The sequence below is a fragment of the Pinus tabuliformis genome, chromosome 3_2 (genome assembly GCF_031772625.1).
Source record: "Pinus tabuliformis cultivar Carrire ecotype Pingquan chromosome 3_2, CPIR1, whole genome shotgun sequence".
Lineage (NCBI taxonomy): Eukaryota > Viridiplantae > Streptophyta > Pinopsida > Pinales > Pinaceae > Pinus > Pinus tabuliformis.
Window position 1 is genome coordinate 597,175,767 of NC_142302.1, and position 27,914 is coordinate 597,203,680.

The 27,914-nt window shown below is 34.0% G+C and overlaps 1 protein-coding gene across 1 annotated transcript; it reads left to right on the plus strand.

Moving 5' to 3' along the window:
• The first annotated feature begins 11,123 nt into the window (after nucleotides 1–11,123).
• On the plus strand, nucleotides 11,124–27,485 carry LOC149182001 (putative fatty acyl-CoA reductase 4). Its single transcript, XM_089418449.1, has 10 exons — nucleotides 11,124–11,288; nucleotides 11,375–11,478; nucleotides 11,578–11,783; nucleotides 11,864–11,964; nucleotides 25,614–25,866; nucleotides 26,034–26,195; nucleotides 26,324–26,405; nucleotides 26,617–26,883; nucleotides 27,005–27,141; nucleotides 27,254–27,485. The coding sequence occupies exons 1-10, from the start codon at nucleotides 11,213–11,215 to the stop codon at nucleotides 27,399–27,401; spliced, it is 1,536 nt and encodes a 511-aa protein (XP_089274575.1). The 5' UTR covers nucleotides 11,124–11,212; the 3' UTR covers nucleotides 27,402–27,485.
• Nucleotides 27,486–27,914: the final 429 nt, after the last annotated feature.

Here is a 27,914-nt window from a genome sequence, read left to right on the forward strand (position 1 = left end):
TTTCTCTCACTGTCACCTGTGGTCCCGCACCTTCTGTGTACAAAAACTGCGAACCTGCCCGCTCTGTCCCTAAAGGTGTGGGTGCGGACCCCTGTGAAAGTCAAAAGGCGCATGTTTTATCTTAAAAAACTCACTTTCGGTTAATTCTAGAGGATTCTAGAAGGAATTTTGACGTGGATTGTTCGCTCTGAGGTGGTTCATGCATCCCAAAAGAGAAGGAGCTAATCCCTTGATGAGAGGAGCTATCCCTTTGAAGGAGGGCTTTATCCCTTTGAAGGAGGACCTAGTAACCTCCCTCCATTGCACTATAAATTCAGGCATTGGACTGGTTACTGGGGAGGTTAGAAGCTGATCATTTTTGAGGGTAAATGCTGGTGAAATCAAGACTTCCTAGTTGAGCTTAAGAGGAGAGATCACACACCTTTTTATCTTCATTGGGGAGTGAGTGAAACTTGTCAAAGTAGAGGAGACTTCTTGTTGGACCATGGGAGGAGCTTGTACAACGTCAAGCCATAGGTTGTAAAGTTCTTCTTCTTTTGAATTAATACAATCAAACTCATTTTTCTCAACAAGTATCTCATGTTATTTGTTTCATGGACTCCTTGACTTTCATGTTGAATATGTTTTATGATATTGGCTTTACAGGTGCTATTTAATTTGTTTGCCTTGTTTGTGTTTGCAGATCCGCGACAAAGGAGCTCATTTGGATCGAAGGAGCGAGGGAATCCACAAACTTGAATTGGACCTAAGGTAGGCCCTAAAAACACTTTTTTTCCATTGTTTATTAAAGCATATTTAGAGAAAGATAGTGTCTGGTTGGTTTTCTTGTCATTAGGTCTTCTTTAGATTCTAGGAAGGTCTATCTTGTCCGCAAGATCAAATTATTCCGATTTCGTCACATGGAATAAGTCGATCTTGCGGACAAGATAGACCTTCCTAGAATCTAAAGATGACCTAATTACAGGCAAACCAACCAAACACTATCTTTCTCTAAATATGCTTTAATAAACAATGGCAAACAAGTGTTTTTAGGGCCTACCTTAGGCCCAATGCAAGTTTGTGGATGCCCTCGCTCCTTCGATCCAAATGAGCTCCTTTGTCGCGAATCTACAAACACAAACAAGGCAAACAAATTAAATAGCACCTGAAAAGCCAAAATCATAAAACATATTTAACATGAAATTCAAGGAGTCCATGAAAAAAATAGCATAAGATACTTGTTGAGAAAAATGAGTTCGATTGTATTAATTCAAAAGAAGAAGAACTTTACAACCTTTGCCTTGACGTTGTACAAGCTCCTCCCAGGGTCCAGCAAGAAGTCTCCTCTACTTTGACAAGTTTCACTCACTCCCCAATGAAGCCAAAAAGGTATGCGATCTCTCCTCTTAAGCTCAACTAGGAAGTCTTGATTTTACCAGCATTTACCCTAAAAAATGTTCAGCTTCTAACCTCCCCAGCAACCAGCCCAATGCCTGTATTTATAGTGCAATGGACGGAGGTTACTAGGTCCTCGTTCAAAGGGATAAAGCCCTCCTTCAAAGGGATAGCTCCTCTCATCAAGGGATTAGCTCCTTTTCTTTTGGGATGTATGAACCACCTCAGAGCGAACAATCCACGTCAAAATTCCTTCTAGAATCCTCTAGAATTAACCCAAAATGAGTTTTTTAAGATAAAACTTGCGCCTTTTGACTTTCACAGGGGTTTTCACCCACACCTTTAGGGACAGAACGGGCAGGTCCATAGTTTTTGTACACAGAAGGTGCGAGACCGCAGGTGATAGTGAGAGAAAGTGCGGAACCAGAGTTTCATTGATTTTTAATGTCTTTCTCCCATTTTCAAATCTTGACTTGAAGAGCTGATGTCTGAGACTTGCTTAGGAGGACATTATAAGTGATGATGGACCCATACTGACTGCAAATAATCATGGTGACGATATTTTTGTGTAACAGATTTCCCCCTAAAGTGAGAAGTCTGTAGTAGATGAGGATTTCATTGATCATTTAGGAAGAGTGAAGTACTTTATCATTTCGAGGATCATCTTGTGGAGAGCCCGGTTGGAGCCTGTAAAAACATTCAATGCAAGATATATATATGAGATCATATCATCGCTGAGGTAGGCATTCCCATACTCAGATCAAAACTGACTAGAAAACTAACTACTGCTCTGATACAGGAATGATCTTGTAAAACATCACAAGTATAGACTCATGTGGACACAATATCGACGCGGCCATCTGTTTATGAATAGTCCATTATATAATGAATACAAAATTCATCGCAGCCTGGATTGTGGAAACGAGATCTAGGGTCTTCATTTCTACTTCTGAAACAATACGATTCTATCCATGCGAATAAATGTATTTATGTCGAACATGGTAGAAACCACTTGATTACCAATCAATGATGTAAACTGTTAGCAAGTGTGAGAGAAACCACCAATGATGTCAATGGCTCTCAAAGTACCCAGTACAATCCATGAGATGCGAATAAATGTGTTGATGTCGAACATGTCACAGAATCCTTTGATCGAAGGTCAATGACACAACCTGTTGTCAAAGGCGAGAAACCTGCCATTGAGGCATTCAGATCTCAAGGTACTGATGTTTTAGATCATCTTTCTAGATAATGAGCTGAAGTCGATAGAAAGCTATCCGTCATAGGCAAGCCCACAACACGAAATCATAGATCAAGTCGAAGAAATTTAGTTACAAGGACTGACTCGGGGATCGTCAAGATGGATGACAGATATTTTGCAGATGAATGGCTTATTGGCAGTGACCTCTTGAACACATAACGACACGACAGATGGTTTGGTGACAATTGACCCAAAGTTAATACCCAGAAACCGGGTGAAGACTTTCAATGTGGTTTGATAACTGTTAGGCAAAGGATTTCCCAACCCAAGTGAATAAAAGTGTCGTGTTCAAGAGTGGTTACGAGGTATAACAAACAGGCTCATTTTTCTCAACAAGTATCTCATGTTATTTGTTTCATGGACTCCTTGACTTTCATGTTGAATATGTTTTATGATATTGGCTTTTTAGGTGCCATTTAATTTGTTTGCCTTGTTTGTGTTTGCAGATCCGCGACAAAGGAGCTCATTTGGATCGAAGGAGCAAGGGCATCCACAAACTTGTGTTGGACCTAAGGTAGGCCCTAAAAACACTTGTTTGCCATTGTTTATTAAAGCATATTTAGAGAAAGATAGTGTCTGGTTGGTTTGCTTGTCATTAGGTCTTCTTTAGATTCTAGGAAGGTCTATCTTGTCTGCAAGATCGACTTATTCCATGTGACAAACAAACCATAGAAACAATTCAAACAAATATAGATCTACATTTCCTCTAACAACTTTCAGAATTCATATGTTAGACTTTCTACTAGGGTTTCCTACAAATCCTAGATTTCATAAGAAATAAATTAAAACCAACCACAACTTAGTCATCAACATGAATAACTTCCACAAGGGTTAGTTCGAACCCCTAGATTTTCATACAATCAACAAATCACAACGATATCTCAAATTTCAATCATCTTACACAAATCTCAAATTATCACATTGTCATCATACATAAGAGATTTTTACTTCTACTAAGGTTTAACTCCAAAAACCTAGAATTTGATTTTCACAATCTCAACAATCATTATAAATAGATTTCATATTGTTATATACACATACTAGAGAATTTAAATACTACTAGGGTTTAGCTGCAAAACCCTAGATTTCCAAATATCATCATCCTAGAATCTCAGAAAAGGACTTATATCTAAGACATATGTCCATCAATAACTAGGTCAACACAAATTTGTAAGAAATTGTTATCATGCATTAGCATATCATATGTCAGAAAAAATTAATGCATTAGACATATACTGACCTAGTCAAAGGTATGGTTTCAATGACATATATATTCCTAGGGCTTCATTCCTAGGATCTTACTTTAAACAAATAACAATGGTTTTTCTTATAGACTCAACCAAATCCTAAAGATCTAGGGTTTCATAACTTAGCAAAGAAAACCCTATTATTCCAAAATTTCAAAGGTTCGAGATCTCATAAAAACATCATTCAACCCTAATAAGTTAATATTTCTTTTTCATACCGAAAACCCAAACATGGCATCATCAAAAAGAATTTCAAATAGCATTTCAAAATAACCCTAAGCAGGCTGGAGTTTCACACATTGTCAACATACCCTTATATTATGGTTTTCTTGAGAACCTATCTATGATTCTATAAAATCAGTTAAGAATATGATTGCGGTATATTTATCAATTGATGAATCACGTAGAACAAGAATCATTATGATTCAATATAGATATACACAAAAATGTTAGTAATAGATTATCAAATGAATAAACATTTACTATAAAGAAATCAATGTTTGTTAGTTTAAGGAATACCTTTCTTTCTTGAAAAACCTTATCTTTGGGTGCTTTCTTCCATACTCCTTGAGGATATAGGAGATGTCTTCTTAATCAAGACAATAGATGGATAATGGTGATTAGTATTTAACATAATCAAAACTAAATGAGTACATGAAACCAAAACTGAATGGAAATGAGATACCTATCTTTGGGAGTTGTTGCGGGATCCCTCCAAAACTTTAGGGTTACCTATAAACTTATAAAACAAAAGAAAAATTATTTTCTAAAAACATGTTAAAACCTATAAATTCTAAAAATGAAAAATAGAATATCTAAGAATAAACGGAAAAGACTTAATAGTGTAAATCCATTATATTAGATTCTCTACGTTTGAATTTTTTTGGGTCTCATTATTCAACAATGTTAGCATGATATCTATCTCTCTTATTATTCTTTGGATTATCTGGATAGTCACCAGGGAAAATCTTAAGAACCACCCTAAATTTATATGTATAATAAATGGGATAATCCCCATGATACATAGGAAAAATGGGAGGTGATTTTATCAATAATATAATATGTATATATAATTTTTTTGGCGAATCTCTCACTAGATTATATTATCTTGTATAGTGATGGAGAATCTTTCACTGAATTATAAAATCTTGTACGATCTTGGCAAATATTTTACTGAATATTAAAACATTGTGAAGTCTTGGTGAATGTTTTGTTAAAGTATGAAACCGTATAAGATAATAAGAAAACATATTCATTAAATTGTAATATACTAACATACATGTTTGGAAAAAGAAACATAATTTTCTCTTCCTACAAACAATGTTTTAAGTTTCAGTGGCCGTGTTTGTCAAGATTCTTACAATACACTCTTTCATATCCTTCTATAAGTTTTGATAATATTCCACAACAAAGTTCTTGTAGGTGTTGATATTGACAACGAGTTCTGTCAAGGTAGGAGAGATTAATCTTTTCTCTACAACTTTCATCAAGCTACCACTTTTTTCAAGTTATCAAATTTATTTCTTATTCCATAAACTCCAACTACGAGATAAAAAAAAACACATCAAGTTTGTTTACCCCAACGCGCCAACAAGTAGCAAGCCCCAACTATATTATATAAGAAAGTATTAGGTATCCCAAGGGCTTGAAGGGGATCTAACTGAAAGAAGTGACCATTGTGAGAATCCTTCCAATCAATATATGAATATATAAATGTAGATTTATTATTATTTTAATTGGAAATCTTCAATTAAATAATAAAATCTAATTACGTCTCTCCCAATCTAAATTGCTTATTAGCATAATTCACTACCCTCATAGATCTCGCATTTTTTAACAATGTTGTAACATGTAGATTAATTTCCTTTTTGGTGAGCAATCTCCACCTTTTAGGAAAATATGGTGTAGTGGCTCCAACCCCTATAGATCATTAGGACAAACTAAGAATAGCACAGAAGATGAAAGGTTGTACAAACCAACTTATTTTTCAAACAACTAATCCGACATCAGTACCTAAACTTTTTCATGAAGATATCATATTGAGAATGTTTGAAAAATGGTGAGAAATATTCTGCGAAGGTGATGAGGAAAGAGTGACAAGGTTTCATTGTTTTGAATTTTTTTTGTTAAATCAGAAAAAGTTAAAAACCAATATTAATGGAAATATTGGTATTTTTTACTAAATTTTGTGAAGTGACTAAATGTAGCTTTAACCATTCACCTTAAGATGTTTTTACAATATAATTTCCTAAGTCTATTTAATATTTTCATTATCATAACTCCATGTATACCACTCTTAGGGGGATGAAATCTATTTATCCCTCTGAGCACTTGGTAGACCTAGAATTAAGATGGATCTAAGATGATAGAATTTCCCCTTTAAATAGTCTATGCTCACATGAATACCATGGTATTACCATGGGTCAATACCATGGGTTATCATAAACCTGGAGCTTAAAAATTACTATCAGTAATTCATAAAAATTAATAAAATTAATAATTGATTTTTATTTTATTTTTTATTCTAACCAAGTTAAAATGTTTAAAATACATTAAATTACAACATCCATTTTTACTCTTGATCCACCAAGCCCCAAGAGAGATCAAATATTTTTCACTCTATGCTAGTTTGCATATCACGATATTTGATACCTCTCAGGGCTTAGTAGATCTAGAGTAAAGATGGATCTATGCTGGTTTAATTCCCCCATTTAAATAGGCTACCTTCCACGTGAATACCATGGGTCAATACCATGTGCCATTTTTATTTTTATTAATACTAATATTAAGGTTAATAATGTTTTCTTGCATGGTATTAATAATAATCTAGCCCATGGTATTTGGCCCATAGTATCTTTCCCATAGGTTTCACATAGATATAACGCATTTTTTGAGTGTTCGTAAATATAAGGTGACTTATGGAGTAAATATAAAAAAATGTTTTATTTGTTTACCATACCTCTGGTTTATTTATATTTTTATTAATTTACCATACCTCTTTTACAAATATGGTATTTGGCCCATAGGATTCACTTAAATAAAACCTCTTTTTTGAGCCTTCATAAATAGAAAGAGGCTTATGGACTAAATATAAAAAGAGGTTTTATTTACTTACCATATGTCTAGTTTATTTATATTTTTATTTATTTACCATACCTTTTGAGTAAGTATAAAAAGAGGTTTTATTTATTTACCATACCTCCAATTTATTTATATTTTTATTTGTTTACACCCTTGCATGTATATAAGGTGACTTATGGAGTAAATATAAAAAATGTTTTATTTATTTACCATACCTCTCATTTATTTATATTTTTATTAATTTACCGTACCTCTTTTATGAATATGGTATTTGGCCCATAGGATTCACTTAAATAAAACCTATTCTTGAAAATTAGGGCAAATGGAAGGTTGTAACTCCTAATTTCAAGGGCTAAATTTACCTTCTTTACCCTCTCCCTTAAAATAAGGTGGGTTATTTGAGGCGATTTGTAAAAATTTACTATGATACAAAATATTCGCCCACTAAAAATTTAAAACCCCTTAATTTCGCCAAAGGTCGAACATTTTCCCCTAAAATTTTCCATGATAGTCACTCCTGTAGTGAACCTTCTTATGGCATTGATAGCATTATACCTTGGACATGTCTACTTCCATCCTTGGTCCTTTCAATTTCTTTCCTTTGTGTTGAGAAATGTAGGTATTTTATACTCCTTCAGCATTGGAAACTAGAGAGATCCTCAATTCTTCTTGACTGCAGGAAGTCCATATTTCTTCTAAAGTAGGAGCTTCCTTCCAACTGTTAAGACCTGTACCGACACCCCAAGTAGGTGGAAATCATAATAGAGCAGTAATCACAAGTTCTTTGTCTAGAAAAATTTCATCAATGGCCAAAAGATCATATCTGATTATCACCATCTTCACAAAGGAGACCACTATAAATTATTTAGTCATATTTATGGTCCTTAGTTCATTATTCACGCTTTCCACTTGGCCAATGCTCTTAATAGTGAATAATTTTGAAAAGGATTCATACATTTCCTTAGCATAATTGATGTTGGCTATGAATGGCACACGATTGTCTTTTATTCCTTCTACCATTAGAGTCATGGCCACCAATTCTAATGCTATGAATTTTACTTTCTCAGCATCAATCGAGTCATGTGTAGGATTCTTTACATTTCCTTTGATCAAGTCTAGTACCTTGTTCTTTTCATGGATGAGGTCAATCCTCTTCTTCCAAGACCTGTAGTATGAGGATCCTTAAATTTTCTTCTCTCCCTTGATTGTGTTAAGAATTTTCCTTCACCTTAGTAGATTCCTTCCTTGAGACTGCCTTTTTATTTTTTCCTCCCCAAAGCTCAAAACCATGTTAGAAAATCGAAAAGGCAGAAAGATTTTCTTTATACTTGATAATTACTTGTGATGTTCTTGACTTCTTATTAGGATTCTTTTATATATTCTTTCCTTCAATTCATCAAGCAATTAGAAAAGTAATAACACATCAACAATGGACACTGGATGTAGGCTCACAGTAAGGGCAAAACCCCTCTCTAGGGGAAAACCTAGTCAATAATTCTTCCTTCAATTGTTTTCCAGATCTATTCCAAGACTCGTAACCTTGACACAAACTTTCCTCGACACCAAGTGAGCCTTCTTCCTTACTTGCAAATGATCCTTCTTGACCTAGCAGCAGCAGCAACAATGGCAACACTTTCTTCGACCCAGCAACTTCGAGCTTGCATTAGAGACTTTGATCTTCACTAAAATACTTCGATCTTCACTTATAACCTTTGATATTGGCCCAATAGGTCTTCTTGAGGTGACAACGTCATCGTTGAAATTGGTTACGACATCATACGACAACTGGCTATGACATCAATAAGAGAACTTTGATCTTCCAAACTAGGGTACCAAAGATAGAGATAGTTGCACCAAAGGTTTGATTTTCCCTTTATCCTTCCCCTAGAAAAAATCACACTTGCTTCTCCTCCTTCTTCTATTTCACACTTCTTACGGCTTCATGAGAGATTGAACTTGCTTGTGACAAAGTATGCTTGAAGTGGAATTCAAACTTCTCTATTTATAGTCCTTTGATGAGGTCGAATAACCCTCCTTGAGGCCGACTTTATCATCTTAAGGTCGACTTGGTGTGGAGGCAACATAATTCATATTTGACTTAGTACTTAACCTTTTTACATGATTCAATATCCCAAGAAGGGTCTCTTTAACATTACAATGACTTAGTTGACTCGGAATAAATCTTAGAAGTCCTCAATGGGGACTTTGACCTAAAACATGATGACCCAAGCAAGAAACCCATGCTTTAATAAGTCATAATAATAATAATAATAATAATAATAATAATAATAATTCTTTTCTTTATTGTTTTGGCAAGTACATTGCAAGATAACTCAAATACATTAAATCAAGACTGAACCTCGTTACATTTTCCAACAACATCCACTAGGAGGAGAAGAATTGAATGCACATTGGGGATGCTAAACATTGCTCTTTCTCCGGGTTGTAACACTGTTCCTAGTTTCCAAGGAATAGCCCCTCGTCACCCATGAAATACGGGCCATTCACAAACATTTTTTTCTGGTCCTCCAAGTCCACAAAGGCTCATTGTGAAGAAACCCTTTACCCTCAAATGTAGTTCGACTACTCCACTCAAGTTCCATTTGGTTTGGGTCCACTCAAAAATATCTTGTTTTTTGGGCCAGATGCCCATAAATTTACAAATCCAAACATGATGTTTCATGAACTGCCGTGTTTTCTCCAGTCAATTTTTGGGGATCACAAATTTGGGGTTTTTAAAAACTTTCAGGAGGCAATGGTTTTGTCCGTTAGACTGCCATTATGCCCCCATAGTAGGGGAAATTGATGTGCCCACGTTGTCTCATCCAAACCATAAGTTTTTGGATGTTGCATACTTTGGTCCTTTGATGATATCGCAAAAGGAGGAGGATCGTGCCCTCCCTCACGGGGGGCACTCATGAGCTTCCCACTCAGTCAACGGCTCAAAAAACTCCAACTTGTTTTCAATGATTGTTTGATCTGCCTTCCGAGGTGGTTGTGGCAGGGGTTGCGTCATTCTTCCTGCTGGAAATGAATTATTGCAAACCTTAGCATAGCGAGCTCCGTAATAATATTATCATATTATTATAATATGATAGTATTTATTTTAAAATGTCATTATAATAGTTTTAACTATTATCATATTTATAATAGGAGTCGTCTTTAGTGTGACTTTTTGGATGGAAAAATTTGAGGTGAAATCTTGATTTGTGTTATATAAACTCATTTTTTCACTGCATATGGATTGATCACCCTGAAAAATCCCTAGGGCACTTCGAATGTGATTTATCGCACTAAAGACAACTCATTTACATATAATTAATTTTATTATATTATTATTATTGTTATTATTATTTATATATTTATTACTATCAATAATAATATTTATATTAAATATATATCTATTTAATAATGTAAATGTACATATAATTGATATATACTTATCTATCTATCAAAGTGTATCAACCACATTAATTAATATTATTGTGCTAATATAATTCAAAAAATTCAAAATTAACGTGAAAAGATGTATGAAAGTAAATGAATTCAAAAAATTCAAAATTAACATGAAAAGATATACGAAAGTAAATGAATATTAAGTTACGTACACTTCAGAGCTAATTCATAAGACATTTGATAAAATGTGAAATGAAACTAAATTAAATGCTATGTAACGTCAAAAGGTTTAGTAGAATGCCATGGGAGCGGCTGGCCACCGAACACTATGGATGGCTAGAGTCACGGCACCGAACACCCGTTGTGAATAGGTGAGCTTTACATTGGAATTGATGTTTGTTATAGATGAACAGTAAACAGCAATACAAAATCAATAATTTTGTATGTTGACTGCGGAAACGGGCCGAGTGAGATATTATATTTTGATCGATGGTTGTTGTGGATGAACATAAAAAAATGCATATGAATTCCAAAATTTTGTTGTTTTAATTTAGTGAGATAACTTGCTGGGTTGATTTTTAAATAAGAGAGGAATAAAGATATTGTTTCCTTTGTATTTTGAGCAAGTGTGGAGTGAGATACCTTGTTATAGGTGGGAAATTTGACTTTCTCATGTGTGAAGAGATCCCGACATAAGCGGTGAATTTCTTCTATATATGGTTGATCACTGCGCCCACTTCAATAAGCTTGCATGCTACATGAAAACTAGTTCATACATACTACCTGTGGCTGTTCCCTCCGTCTGATATTGTTATTTGGAGTTGTTTGATATTAGCAGAGCACATAGCGAACTATGGCGTCAAATGTTTTAGGTTTTCTCAACGACAAGAGCATATTAGTAACTGGATCGACCGGTTTCCTCGGCAAAAGTATTTGAGACAGTAATGTTATTCTTACTTATATCTGGTTTTCACGCTCACAATGATGCTAATTGCACTTTGTTTACTTGATGCAGTTTTCGTGGAGAAAATATTGCGTACGCAGCCCGGGATTAGACGCATTTTTGTTTTGTTAAGAGCGGAAGATTTGGAATCTGCCAAACTCCGATTTAAAAACGAAGTAAGAAATCGCTGGACTATTTGTATTCATCCATGGATTAAATCTATGACTACTGTTATCGTTCAGTAAATAAATAGTTTCTTGCGCTATGAATGGCAGGTTATAGGAGCAGAGTTGTTCAAGACTTTGAGGGGGCAGCATGGGGACAACTTTGAAAACTTCGTGTTCCAGAAAGTTGTTCCTGTAGTGGGAGACGTTGCAGCAGATCATAATCTTGGAATTGACCAAGAGAGCACGAGAGAGCATCTTTGGGAGATTCTGGATGCCGTTGTAAATATTGCAGCAAGCACAGCGTTTGATGACAGGTTTGTTGCGTTCATAGCTAGTTGTAATTGTTCCAATTATATAATTGAAGTGTTTATTGCCTAACATCAAGCAAACGTAGATATGACGTTTCACTCAATGTCAACACACGCGGAGCTGAAAATGTTGTGGAATTCGCCAAACGATGCCGTAAACTTCAAATCCTCCTGCACGTCTCGACCGGTAAGTGGGATTCATGACAGTTATGTTTTTAAAAACTTGTAGAGCTAAATCCACTTATCCACTCAAAAACATAACAATCTTTTTTGAAATTATATTGCCCAATTCCAATAAAAAAAAATCACTTAATCTATTAATTAAACTGTACTATTAAATTAATGTTATAATTTAGTTATTTTTATGTTTTTTTAATTTTACTCTTATAAAAAATATAATAAATATGATAAATATGTTGACATTTATTATATTTTCTATAATATATATAAATATGAAATACAATAACTATTTAATTTTATTTCTAAAATATTTATGTTTTTTTAATTATTTAATTATTTAAAAAATATTATATCAACAAAAGTCATATAAAAGTGCTTACGATTTTTTAAATATATAAAGATGATAAATCATGGTATTGACTCATTATATTATAATAAAACTTATTTAAAATTAAGAATCTTAATGATTCAAAATCTTATTATCTTTTTATGTTTAATTTATATATTCATTATTTTTGTCATTAATAATAATAGTTTTAGTCTAACTAGTAGATGATTTTTTTTTTCGTGATTGATATAAATTTAAACATATATCATCATATTTACAATTATATTAGAAAATGTGATTAAAAAATGTGGATAGAGATTAATAGTATAAATCTAATATTAATCATAATATTCATATTCATATTGATAAATATTTAATAATAACAATAATAATAATATTACAAAAATAACTATGATAATAATAATTTATATTATTATTATTAATTATTAATTATCAATAAATAAATATTAATAATGAATAAATAATAATAATTAATAATTAAATAAATATTAATATAAGTGTAAGTATATACAAAGCTCTCATTAAAAGGAAGAAGAGGTCATATATTAATAAGATACAAAAGCATCTTCTCCACCTTTCTAAAGTTGCACCAAGAAAGTTTTGACGGAATGTGCTTGTTCGTAAAACAAAAGATAGTCATTCTATCCCCTTAGAAAATTGGAATAACTATCTTAAGAAGTTGTCTGACTCTCCAGACACCATGGAAACCATCTTAAATACTCCTATTAAGGAAGATATATTTTCTCTGGAAGACATTGAGTCTGTGATTAATAAGCTTGCTAATGGGAAAGTTAAAGATATTGATGGATACCAAACTGAGATCTTTAAAATGGAAATATCTATCCTCATTCCTCACCTCCAAAAGCTTCTCAATTTTGCTGTAAAGCATGGCTTCCACAAGCTTTGGGTGAAAATCCTTATTGTGCCTATATTTAAAAATGGGGAAAAATCGTTCCCTCTAACTACAGGACAATTATGATTAGCCACATCCTAGCCAAGCTTTATGGGCTCATTTTAGAAAATAAGCTTAGTGTTTGGTTCGAGAACCATTGTAAAAGGGCTAAAGGGAAAGCCAATTTTAGGCGACAACACTCGACTATCAACCAACTTGTCACTCTCATGATCATTGCAGAGGAATTTTGCAATAGTAAAACCGATCCCTTCTATTATTTTGTGGACTTTAGAAAAGCTTTCGACACTGTCCCTCGAGATAAGCTATGGGAGAGACTTGAAGAGATCATGGTTCCTCTTGAACTGAGGATTGTTGTGATCCGCCTCTATGAGACTTTCATTGTCAAGCTTAAGACCAACAAAGGGTGCTCCAAAGTTATTAAATGCAATATCAGGGTTAAACAAGGGTGTCCCCTATCTCCTATCCTTTTTGGTATTTACATCGATAAGCTAGAGGGGTGTTTGGAAACTCTGGGTTGAAAATGAACCGAGCTCGCTAGCATAATCAATACCCTTCTCCTTTATATTGATTTTATCATTCTTCTTGCAAAAATCCATGATGACCTAGACAAGAAACTTAAGACTCTTCATGTCTACTGCTCCAAGATGGGTATGACAGTTAATACAGAAAAGATTAAAGTCATGATCATTAAATCTAAAAAGATAGCCCATGATAGTTTTGTCTATGATAACCATTGTCTATAGCAGGTTCCTTCTTATAAATATTTGGGTATTGGCTTTCCTCATAAGCTCAACTGGATCTATAACATCAAGAAAATAAGTATTGGAGGTTGGAAAGCTTATTATGAGCTTGAAAACAATTGTAAGTCGGTCAATATTTACATTTGGAGTAAAAACGGTTCCTCTTTGAGAGTCTCGTCACCCCTGTTGTCTTATACAGATGTGAAGTTTGGAGTTACAGTATATCTAGAGAGCCGTGGAGAAATATTGAGATGATCCAAAAGAAATTTATAACCTATAACCTCAAGATTAAGGAAATACTCCCTATTCTATCCTCTTGATCGAAGCGGGCATGTCCCCCATTGAAACTATGACTATGTTTAGATATATGATGTATAAGAAAAATATTTACAACATGGAATCCAAGAGGCTCCCAAAAATTGCTTCTAACTTTAGTCAAAACCCCCACATGCGCCTCAAGCGCGGGTGTCATAAGGATGCCCAGTCTTGGCTGAACCCTTGGGGGATTAAGAAGGAGATCATCTTGGGAAGAAATGATAGTATCAAAGATACTCTTACCTCCAATTTTAAGGAGAAGATGTGACATGATAAGGAGATGGAGGGTAAAATGAAGTTAAGATACTATAAGGAGGTGATCAACCCCACATTTGATAACCAGAATTATGTCTATATTGACTAGCACTAAGAAGAAAATGAACATCGCTAGGATAAGAACTAATTCTCATTAGCTTCAAAGGGAGATCGGGTGGTCGTTTACTCTCAAGACTCCCTAGGATGATAGAATCTGTTAGATTTGTGATACTAAGAAGGTGGAAGATGAAAAACACTTCCTTTTAGACTACCTGAATCTTGCCCACATCCGCTTTCAATTCCCTATCATTAGGCACACCTCCAATATTCTTAACTTATTAATTCAACCCAACTATAACAATCCTAGAGCACTTCTTTCACTTCTCCTTGATCACAGAAACAAGATTTTGCACAATGACAATTAGTCTTTTTTTTTTATAGGTCTGATAGACCACATTAGTCTTAGTGGACGTTAATCATCATCCTCATCATCAATAAAATCCGTAAATAATAATTAATTAATAATATTAATTAACAATAATTAATGAAGTAATTATTAATAAATAATAATACTAATAATAATTAAGTAATTCATTTTATTTACTAATAATGATTTAATAATAAATAAAATTATTTAATATTAAACATTTGATTTCTTAAACTTTCTTAAACATTCATTTCTGCAACTTCAATGCAAACTATATCAAAACATGGTGTTGTAGGCCATGCTTCAAGGAACCTTAATTCAATCTCAATTATTGTTCCTTCTTCCTAGTTGCTCCTAACATTTGGACATTCAAAATCAAGGTTTGGTTTAAAAACATATGCAGAACGAGATCGATTCTGTTTTTTTTTCTCTGCAATTATATATTTCTCTTATTGCACTTCTTTCTTTTCCTCTACCACTTCCACTTCTTTATGAACCTCGACTGCTTCAAAGATGTTGTCTTCCACTTGGTTTTCAAACCCAAGTGAGTTTTTGTCACCAAATTATAGTTTATCAATGAGATGTTTTTCTTGCATCTTATGCAACCATTCATCATTAATTAACTGGTCTTCATCAAAATTGACATCAATAAATTGAATTGTTGGATTCACCATAACACTGGTTGCTCCAGTGGCAACTTCATTGTCATCAACAAGCATTGTTGCTAGATTCACAAAATCGTCATCTAGTTGTGGTTGTGCATAGTGAGATTCACGAGCATCTGTGTGCCCTTTCCTTGCATTATCATTGTTATCCACTTTGAAGTGGGATTCACCAAATTCTTCATCTCTTGTAGATCTGATGTTATAGATCCACCTTCATCTTCAACATGAATACTCCCCCCTACACCAAAATTCCTCTCAAGGATATGCCAAGCCACCTTGGCTGTCTTTGCATCTCTAATGAGAGGAAGAATGTTATCATCTATGCATTCCTTTATGTATTTCAATGCGTAATCATTCTTTTTCCTTTTAGCTTCCAATTCTTCCAAAAAAATCTCGAACATCTCTTGTTGTCATTTTGACCTTATCAACATCTTGGCTTTTCCCATTTCTTAAGCACTAGCTCACTACGGCTTAACAAGCAAATGAAACTGCAAACATAACCAGTAAAAATACCTCCATGGTGACTTCTTTACTATTTAACTTCCACAAAATAGACAAATTCTCTTAAAAAAACAAAAGATACAAAAAAGTTTTCATAAACTCGTTCTTTAACCCCAAAAAAATACAACCCTTCCTCCTATGAAGCATACTCTCTTCTTTTTGAAGCATACTCTCTTTTTTTTTTTTAATTGGACAATATCACTTTGTTTTTTTTTAATAATCCCTAATATCTTTAAATTATGAGAGATGGGCCTTTTTTAAATAAATCACATAAGGCCTTTATTTTATTTTTTTAATTTACACAATGGCTTTAGAAATAATACTAAAGGCACGCAAAAATTACGTGAGTACTTTTTAAAAAGAAAACTGCATGGCGGCTTTGCATGAGAATTTCCCAAAACATATGCAGATACCTTTCCTTGCCGTTGACTTTCACAATCGAACATTTGATTATATTAACTCGATTTCGTTCAATTTGAGGCTGCAGGTTTTGTTTGTACTTTTATCTTTTAATACCCCCTTTTAAACGAAGTTCTAGATCCCTTCTTGAGATGCCGGGTGAAGTAGAAGCCTCAAGAATGCTATGTATCCAATAATCTACAGCAGTTCAGTATCACCTCCCGCATTCTTCTCATAACTGCTAGATTTGTGTACTTCGGATACAACATTAGAGATCTGGTGAATTAATTCAGTGGATAGTAATTTTCGCAAATCCTCGTTAAAGATTTACCTCAATCAAGCTTTCCTTCTCAAGAATCAAGAACCGTGTTGATTTCCCTCTTCTTCAGTGTTAGAAATAAATAAATAAATAAAACATGGGAAAAATCTTAGTGGCCATCATCCATCATTAGTTTTAATTACATTTTACAAAATCTGTGGATGAAAAGGGATGTTACATTCTTCCATCCAAAGCTCTTATTCATCTCATTCTTGGGCTACTATCACCCTTTTAAGATTCTGAAGGCAATATATCACCTTATGTGGTCAACTACATATATAAGATAGACTCCAAAGGCTACCCTATGTTGCAAATATGGCTTAACAATATCAACCGGTTCTTCCTCATTGGTAGGTTTGGGAAAACTTCATCTTTCCCTATTCAAATTAGGGCTGCCCCATTTGGCTACCAGTTTGCTTGACCTATTCACTTTGTAGAGAAAATTCATCTAGGAGTTGAAAGTGGAAGGAATTGATGTATCTTGTTGTTGCATGTTCATCATCCTCTTGCTATTTAACTCACGTTTAAATCCATGAACAATTCTGAATTTAACTCGCCTTTAAATCATGGATTTCAACCTCAACTCCGGTTCCTGGTCTGGTTATGGCTTCAATTGTACGCCTCTCCATGCTATAGCTTCAATGGGCCTTTCCATGGGATATTTGGCTCGAACCCAACCCCTATGAACTTCTAACTCTCCCTCAAAATCCTCCTGAGGAAACCTGAACAGAATTACCTCTAACTTTTGGAATTACCTATATATTTTCTCTTCACCTCACATTGCTCCTGCCTCGTCTTCCCCAGCTTAAATGGAATCTCCTCTGGGTCACTATGGTTTGCTCTGATATGAATCTGATGCAGCGATCTCATCAGTTGAACAATCACATAACTGCTATAGTGTAATTCTGAAACGGTCCTGTGGCCCCAAAAAAAGCTGCTAAACAATTTTTAGCATGGTAAAAAGGATTTACAGGAAAGGGCACAAGCATTCTATTCCTGTGTCTCCCATTAAATGGATATCAAAAATGACATAGTGGAATTCGGTAAGTAGATGATCCGCCAAGGTAGAGGTTGAGATATTGATCAATAGAGTGAATCAAGCTTCCAATGGATCTCACTAAGATTAGGATACCGCATGTTTTGTTATTTATTTAAAGAGATATTTCATTTAGAAAGTATATGCCTAAATACAAACAGATAACCCTGCTTTTATGTAAAAGGTTTTTAGATAAATAAATTTTGAAAACAGGTGTTATAAATATACCAGTATATTTATTATATTTATTTATTAGAGAAGGATTTTGAATCAGGGTTTTAGATTTATGGTTCGGAAGGAAGAGAGGTTTATGAGAAAGATTGCAAAATTGATTTTTTTATTGTATATTTTTTTTAAATGTATTTTAAAAATGGTTTAGTTTAAATGAATAAGGAAGAAAATTAGGAAAAAACATTTTTGTTAGGAAACAAAATTATATATATTTAAATTTTTAATTGATAGTAAGGTAGATGAAGAAAGTTGAAAAATTGACACACACAAAACACATGACCTTATACACGAATTGTTGCTCTTATCTATTGATCACACAAACCTTGACTTGATTACAATGAACCAGGTGAAGGGTATTTAAACTTTTTCGACTAGTGATTCACCCAAAATGACTTAACATGCACATACATATTAAATTTGGACTTCTCCAAATATACACTAAACTCAACCTGACTCACACTTAACTCAATTAACTCACACTTTAAATATGGAATGCACTTAACTCAACTTATCTCTCAATGCATCACTTGACTTCGATCTTGCTAGATCTTCATGCAGGAGTAATTACTATTTCCAACACTCCCTCTTAATTATGATTGTATGACTCAACATAACTCAACATTACTCAACTATGCCTACTAGGTTTACAATAAAAATTGATTCAATCATCACTCAAACATGCCCACTGGTCTATGTCTCAGTGAGGCTTACAATGACTCAAAACTTTAACAATTTTCTTTTTCTTTTTCATTTCTTCCAGAATCTATATCCTTCAAATTGCTTCATTTTCTGTTGCACATTCTTTATGTAGGCTCCATATTTCTTTACTTGTTGATGCTGTAATGTTTCTTTGACTTGTCTTGAATTTGCGCTGAAAAATAATCTGATCATGTCTTCTACAACTTCCTCTTCAAAGATTTGTTCAACTTGTACTGTTGCCCCAACTCTCCATCTTCAAATTGTCCTTTCTACTCTGCTTCCTGTGCTTCATATTCCTATCTTCCTTTCTGTCATATTTCTTGATAACATATTTTTATCTCTTCTTGACTCCATTGCTGAAAAATGGTTTTAATGCATTCTTCCTTGTTTACAGAAACTTCCATATCCTTCTCTTCATTTTCATCATCAGGTAGTGCTTCTTTTCTCCTATAGTCTGCACACTCAAGATCATCATTAGGCTTACATGTAAAATCATAATCATGCTCATTTTTCTTGTTCACCACTTCATTTAATTCTTTTATTCCAATTATTGCTTTAAAAATATCATCAACTTGTTCAATTGACTTCTCAATCCATTATTCAATGAGCTTCAAATTTGGATCAAATTTATTAACAACTTTTTTTTCAACTTCGACTCCAATGCTATTTTGAAGACCTACATATTCAAAAATAATGTTAAGAACATCTTCATTATGGTTTGCAGTGAAAGCTTTCTCCTCTTCCTCTTCCTTCTCCACCTCTTCAACTTCACTGAAACTAACTTCCACTATTATTTCGATAGCGGGTATTGTCATCAAAAACTCTTGAATCACTTTATCCTCTTCTTGATCATTAACTGCTGCTAGATCATATACTACTTCATGAGTAGTTCCAACTTTTGCTTCAACTTGTTGCTATAGTGACAACTTCAACCTTCAATTCTTCATCAAACATAGCACTTTCCATATTGTCACAATTAATCCATGTTTAAAAAAATAAATCACATATCATCAACATAATGTTCATCCACACCATGGTGGATTATTTGAGCATCCATGTCATTAAAAAATTCAACTTCATCAAGTTTATCAGTTGTTTCTGGATTCACAAGAGATGCACTCCCATCTCCACAAACCATTACTTCATATGAACATTCTCTTTGTCGTTCTCTAGCTTAAATATCTCAACCTTTGGTCAATCATACTAATCATTTTTTACATATCCTAAAACGAATATGTTTTCAAGATATGTCCCGTAAGACACAATCTTTATCCAAAACATTATCATGCTTCACAAAACAAAAAAATTGAAAACCTATAGAAACCCTAAACTCAAAACTTTAAATCAAATACAACCCTTTTCCTTTTATTTTTATATTTTTTTTAAATCACTTTTTAAATCTCACTTTTTCCCTTTATAAACCTTTTTCGAACTCTTTATATACATTCAAGAAATTAGTGAACCATATGAACCATTTTTACTTTTCTTAATGAACATTGTACTCTGACTTTTTGTCGCTTGTTCCTTTAAGATTCATTCTTTATTATGTTATGGCAAACGCTGCCTATGATGAAGAAGGGAGGAGGCACTCCAAAATCTCGTGCCTGTGCCGAATAATGCGGTTGGATATGTTATTGCCAGTTAAACGCGCCTGCTACTACTTGCGTGTGGCCTTTCCAATTTGACTCTCTCTACCCAACGAATTTCTCTTCAACAACTACCATATCGTGATACGGGGGCAGGCATCGCAGGCTCTTCGTCTCTTTCACAAAAAACAATTTCCTCAAATCTTCAAACTTAATTTCAATTTTGATACCAATTTGATCATAAGGTAGATTAAGAGGAAAGACATGAAATTGACATGTACACAACACATGAGTTGCTATTCTTCTTTATTGATCACACAAACCTTGACTAGTGACTCTCCCAGAATAACTTAACATGCACACAAAATGAATTTATACTTCTCCAAATGTATACATAACTCAACCTCAACCACACTTAACTCAGCTAAGTCGCACTTTAAATTTGGAGTGCACTAATTCAACTTATCTCTTCATGCATCACTAGGCTTAGATCTTGCTAAATTTTCATATGAGACTAATTACTATTTCCAACAAAAATGAATAAAAATCAAAATTAACAAAAAAAACATCATTGTTAGAAAAAAAAAAAAATGTGTACTCACCAATTTTTCCTGAATTTAAAATTTTAATTCATACTTTTATGATATCATATCTAATTTGATTCCGAATTCTAATTTGGATCTGAACATGGTAACTATGGTATAGATGTTAGAAAGGTAGAGGAGCCAAAACACAAATTTCACACACAAAACACAAGAGTTTCAGCTATTTTATTGATCACTCAAAACTTGATTATTACAATGAATCTGGTGAGGGATATTAATATGTTTTCAACTAGCGACTCACCTAAAATAACTTGACATGCAACCACACAATAAATTCGACTATGAATTAAATCAACATGACTCAAGGCTCAATTAACTGACTCTCTAATTTTAGCTAACTCCTCATGCCGGAGTAATTAGATTATTTTAACATTGCCCCTTAATTATGAACGCTAAACTAAGACATGATTCATGACAAAACAAACATGCTTCTTGGTCTATGTCTCAGCTAGGCTTACAACACCCAAGTTTCTTTTGTGAAACTCAAACACATATTTTGCTAATGGCTTGTTAAATATATGAGCCAATTGATCACTCCATTTACAAGGCTTCAAGTGAAGTTCTCCATTTCTCTCAAGTTCTCTAAAAAAGTGATATCTAGTAGAAATATGCTTGCTCTTCTTATGAAACACTATTCTTCGATAGTGTGATCGCTGAGGTGTTGTCATAATATATCGTTGTTGATCCTTCTTGTTTCTATTTGAGTCCATTAAATACTCTTCTTAACCACATTGCTTGACATGTTGCTAATGTTGTTGCTACACATTCTCCTTCTGTTGATGAAAGTGTCACAACAGGTTGCTTCTTTGATGCCCATGCTATCACACCTAAACCAATATGGAACATATAACTAGAAGGTCTCTTCCTATCATCTAAACTACCTACAAATCACTACCTATATATCCAATTAAATCCTTCTTCTATGTGCTTCCATACATTATGCCATAATCTCTAGTTCATGCTATGTATCTCATAATTATTTTTCCTTTTCTCCAATGTGTGTCTCTCGGGCTCTCCATCAATCTCGAAAACAAAATTAATCCTTGAATAATATATGGTCTTATAGCTGTGAGATACATGAGACTGCCAACCAATCTTTTGAATAGAATTGGATTGACATATAATCCTTCACCATCTTTGCTTAACTTTGTACTTGTTGCAACTCATGTAGGGAAAGGTTTGCAATTTTCCATCCTGGATATTTTTAGCAAATCTGTGGCATATTTATTTTAACAAATAAAAATTCCTTTTTTCAGATTGCTTAACTTCTATGAAAAGAAAATATTTCATAAGACCGAGATCTATTATCTCAAATTATTTCTTCATGGCTTCTTTAAATTCATCTAACTCAAGATCACCTGTAAAAATCATGTCATCAAAATATAAGAAAACAATCAAAATTTGTCCATGCTTATTTACCTTTGTGTAAAAGGTAGGCTCAATGTTGCTTCTGCAAAATCCATTCTTAATCATGTAGCTGCTAATTCTTCTATACCAAGGTCTAGGCGCTTGCTTCAATCCATAGATCACTTTATTCAACTTGTAAACTTTATCTTATTTACCTTCAAGATGATAACCTCAAGGCTACTGCACATAAATTTCTTATTCGAAAATTCAATTCAAGAAGGTTGATTTCACATTCACCCGATATACTTTCCAATTGTTTTGAGTTGTTATGGATGGAACTGCTCTTATAGTATCCAATATGGCTACTAGAGCAAACATTTCTCCAAAATCTATTCTCATTTGCTGTGAGGACCCTTTTGCTACAAGTCCAGATTTACATATGTCAATTTCACCTTTCTCATTCAACTTTGTCTTGTACACCCACTCCACACCAATGAAATTTTTGTCCTTCGGAAAATCAACCAAATACCATGTATGATTCTTTTCAATAGCTTCAATTTCTTCATCCATGACTTCCACCCAATTTTCATCTCTGATTTTTCTTCAAATGAAGAAGGTTGGAATGACAAAAAAGAAAAAGTTCAAATAACATATAAATAATCATAATATCTTTCAGACTTTCTCATCTTTTTCTTACCATTGCTTGAGTCATCACCTAATTGACTGTCGGGAGAATCTTGATCTACTGATATGCTTGAAGATACACGTTGCTAAGAAAATCTTGGAGTCCTTGTTGGCGTGTCTCTATTTTCTATCTTCACCTGTGATTCTTGCTGCTCCTTTTCTGCTACATCATCTTCTACCATTAGTGGAACTTGTACATCAATTGTTTTGTCTATACTATCATTCCATGACTTTTGTTCTTAGAGCACAATATATCTGCTAATTATGGTCTTCTCAATGACAGGGTTATATAATTTGTAAGCTTTTGACTGCTCACTATAAACAATAAATATGCTTTATTCACTTTTATCATCCAATTTGCCTCTTTGCTGCTTGGGCACATGTGCATAAACTACACATCCAAACACTTTGAGATGAAAGATGCTGCAGGATAAACTTGACGATGCTTGTTCTAGTATTTTGTTCATCACACTTTTTGTAGGAGATCTATTGATCACATAAATAACACATGAAACTGCTTCTGCCCAATACTCATTAGACAAGTTTCTTCCTTTCAACATGCTTCTTGTCATGTTCATAATTGTCCTATTCTTTCTCTCTGCTACACCATTCTGCTGCAGTGTGTATCCAATTGTAAATTGCCTTAGGATTCTATGTTGTTTGCAATAATCATGGAATCCATTTGAATCATATTCTCCACCATGATCTGACCTCAATACCTTGATCTGTCGATCACTTTGGTTCTCTGCTAAGTCTTTGAATTCTTTGAACTTTGCAAAAGTTTCAGATTTCTACTTCAAGAAGTAAACCCAAGTCTTTCTACTATAATCATCAATGAAAGTGAGGAAGTAACAACTTCCACAAATCGAATGTGTCCTCATAGGTCCATAGAAGTATGTATTCACTAGCTGAAGAGGTTGCTTTTCTCTCTATGCAACTCCCTCTTGAAAACATTCACGGTGTTGCTTTCCCAAGATGCAACATTCACAACTACTAGCAAGTTCTTTGATGGGAGGTAATCCTCTAACATATGTTTATGTTTCAACAAACTTAAATGAGAAAAGTGCAAGTGTCCAAACCAAAAATTCCATAAGCAATAATCATTAGAAAATGTAATTGCAAAAGAATTGACATGATCACTGTAATTCATGACTAGAGGAAAGAATATGGTCCTCGTCATCTACACCTTTGCTATCTGCTTCTTATTTTAGGGATTGTCATATATAACACATTGTTTTCATTGAAAGATAACTTTGTATCATTTCTGTGTCAATTGACCAACGCTTATTAAATTATGTTTGAGACAGACAACATAATATACCTCTGAGATTTTCTTTAACTCCCCTTTCTTGGTCAAAATGTTGACCACTCATTTTCCATCTACATCCACAGTCTTTTCAGTCCCCAACTTTACCTCTATCTTCACAAATTGATCCAAATTTGCAACCAAATTCTTTTTGCATGTCATGTGATTACTGCAACCACTATCTAATAGACACACATTATCAGAAATTTCATGCATATTATGACAAGCTAGGAACATGGAGTTAGTACTCTCTGTAGTGATATTAGCTCTATGGTTCACTTGATCCGCTATCCTCTTCTTTCAGTCACCAACATAGTGACCAAATTTATTGCAATAATAACATATCACCTTTGATTTGTCAAATATTTAACTATTTCCTAAGCTTTTGCAATTGTTCCACTTTCATGTTCATGCTCCTCTCGGCCATCTCTCTGACAACCATGTCTTTGGCCTCATCCTATGCCTATCGATCTACTTCTGCCTCGACCTCTGTCTCTTGAAATAGAAACCTAACTTTTGAAAGTGGTTTTTAAAGTGGAGTCCATATTTCTATCTATCCTTACCTCATTTGATAGAAGTGATCCCATCAACTCATCAACTGTTAGTGATGTATGACTACTACCACAACATCAAATTTGGTAGACAAAGCTCTGAGGACCCTCTCAACTGCTGTTTGATATTTAAATTTCTCACCATAATTTTTTAATTCATTTACAGCAGTCATGACCTGATTCATGAATGAATCGATGTCCTTTGTCTTAGTCGTTTTTTATTGTGTTGATTTTTCCTAAAGGTTGCGACCTGTAATTTGATTTTTTGTTGGGCCCGCCAACTTTATACTGCACTCAATATATAGATCAAATAAGAGGGAAAATATTTTTCATTCTCACTTACCTATTATTGTTAATTTGTTCTCTTTGATTTTTTTATAATTTCTATTTAATATCAATTTTTTGGAAAGACTCTTCTATTGATTACAAAAAACTTAATTATCACAATGATGGCAATAATAGATATTTATATGTTTCCAACTAGGGACATGTCTAAAATAACTTGACATGCAACCACACACTAAATTGGATTATAACTTAACTCAACTTGACTCAACGCTCTCTAATTTTAACCAACTACTCAACCAAAAGTAATTAAACTATTTTAACAATAAACCTTCTCATCCTGTTATAATACAATTTATTTATCTCAATTTATCTAATAATGCAAATATATATGTATGCTATCAAAATTAAGATAAACTGATCTTACTGTAATGCGACAAAAGCTTACGTTGTTGGGCATGGAAGTGGAAGAATAAAAGAGAGCCAACTGGAAATGGGAGTATCTATGACCGCCGCCAATGGACTGGATGACGAAAATGGTCCACCTCTGAGCCTAAATATCGAAGCGGAATTCGGTTTGCTGGAGAATACACTAGCCAAGTTACAAATGAACTCGTCACCTACTGCTTCAAGTAGCATGGGTTCTCATCCACACAAAGAAGCCATTAAAGAGCTCAAAGAGTTGGGTTTAGAAAGGTATTTTTTTCCATGAGAAGCCATTGCATTCAGTGTTTTCATTTTAGATGTTTCATGGATTATTTTTTGTTTTGACATTAAAATATCATATCATATATAGTGAATTCATTCTAAAATTATAAATCAAAATAGAATCATTCACGCACTGGGTATGGATATCTGAGCAGGGCAAAAATGTTTGGGTGGCCAAATACTTACACGTTTACCAAAGCAATGGGAGAGATGTTACTGGACAACGCAAGGGGAAACCTTCCGGTGGTCATCGTCCGACCGACCATTATTGAGAGTACATTGGCAGAGCCCTTCCCTGGCTGGATGGAAGGCACCAGGTCCTCATAGCCATTTTTATTTATCACATCTCCTTCCGAGTCTTGATCACCACCAATTTTTCGCATTGATATTATTCGTATGAATGTCATAAGCTGATGATGACATGCTTTCTGGGAATGTAATGCAGAACCATGGACACCTTTATAGTAGCATACGGAAAGGGGCGACTCTCTTGCTTCATGGCCGATCCAGAGCTCATCCTAGACGTGGTTTGTCCGCTACTCCAAGCATTAATAAACAACTGACTAAACTGTTTCAAAACCACTCGTATAGAATTAGTTAATTTTGTTTTACTCTTTTATATATATATATATATAGAGGCATACCGACCTCTTATCGCGCTGTAAAACGTCCCTCTCCTCCTATAGAAATAAACCGTATATTATTGTTTATTGACATTATTTGTTTGGAGATCAACAGATTCCAGCAGATATGGTGGTAAACCAGATGCTAGCAGCTATGGCGACACATGCTTACGAGAATGATCTGTTTATTTATCACGTCGCATCATCCGTGGAAAATCCATTGCCTTGCTCCCTTCTAAAGGATGAGGCATATAATTATTTTTCAAGGAATCCTTGTGTGAGCAACGATGGAAAACTAATTCACGTAAAAGAGGTCTTCTTTCTGGAGAGCATGAGCAGCTTTCGCCTGTACATGTTACAACGCTACAAAGTACCTCTTCAGGCAAGCTAATACTCCACTCTTCTTTATAAACATCATCTTAATTTCAATATCGCGCTTTCAGTATAGTTTTAACTTTTACCGATTAATTAGCACAGTGCTGTTGGTGGTTGGTTATGAATAGGTGATCGGTGTAGTAAACAAAGTCATCTCCATCTTCACAGCACGTTTTACACCTCGTTACGACCGTATGCTCCGAAATTACAACTTCATCATGTATTTAGCAGAATTGTACGCGCCTTACATCTTCTTTCAGGGAAGGTATTGTCGCTAACTTTTTTTTTTCAATTTCTCATTTCGTCACGCATTATACTGTTTTTCTCTATCTGTTGTCACCATTATAATAAGGTGGTTGATTCTGTGGCTATATCAGCTTTGACATAACAAATACTGAACGCCTATTGCAAAAGATTTCCGCAGAAGACTTGAAAGCGTTCAACTTCGATGTAAAATGCATCGATTGGGTCGATTACCTGTCAAACGTGCATATCCCTGGGGTAGTCAAATATGTGCTTAAGTGAAACATTGGCAATGATAACATCGTCAACAGCTAAGCCCAGTTATACTATGTCATATGATTGTGAAGTTTTTCAACCAAATAAATTGCTACACCATTTGCTTCATAAACAGGATTTTTGGAATAAACCGCTACCTTTACTCTTAAATTGACATGGTATCTATTTGGCAAGGCCCAGATGGCTTAATTTTATAACTATCCAGAAATCTTGCTTCGTAAAAAAAATAAAATAAAATAAAAAAATATATGTATATATCGTAATTGAAAAAACGTTTTCTTTTACTCTCTCTCATATTGACATTGAGAGTATAAATTTGTAAAGATTGAGATTGTTTAATTTTATAATTATGTTAATAAGTATGTTTTGGGATGGAATTTGATGGGCAATTCACTTGCCATGGGGTGATTTGTCAGTGAAATACAATTCAAAAGTTTATAAAGTTGTCAAAATCCTTACTTGATATTAGGAAATCAGCAGAGAAAGTATGAAAATTGTCACTGGTGACTCTGTTTTGAA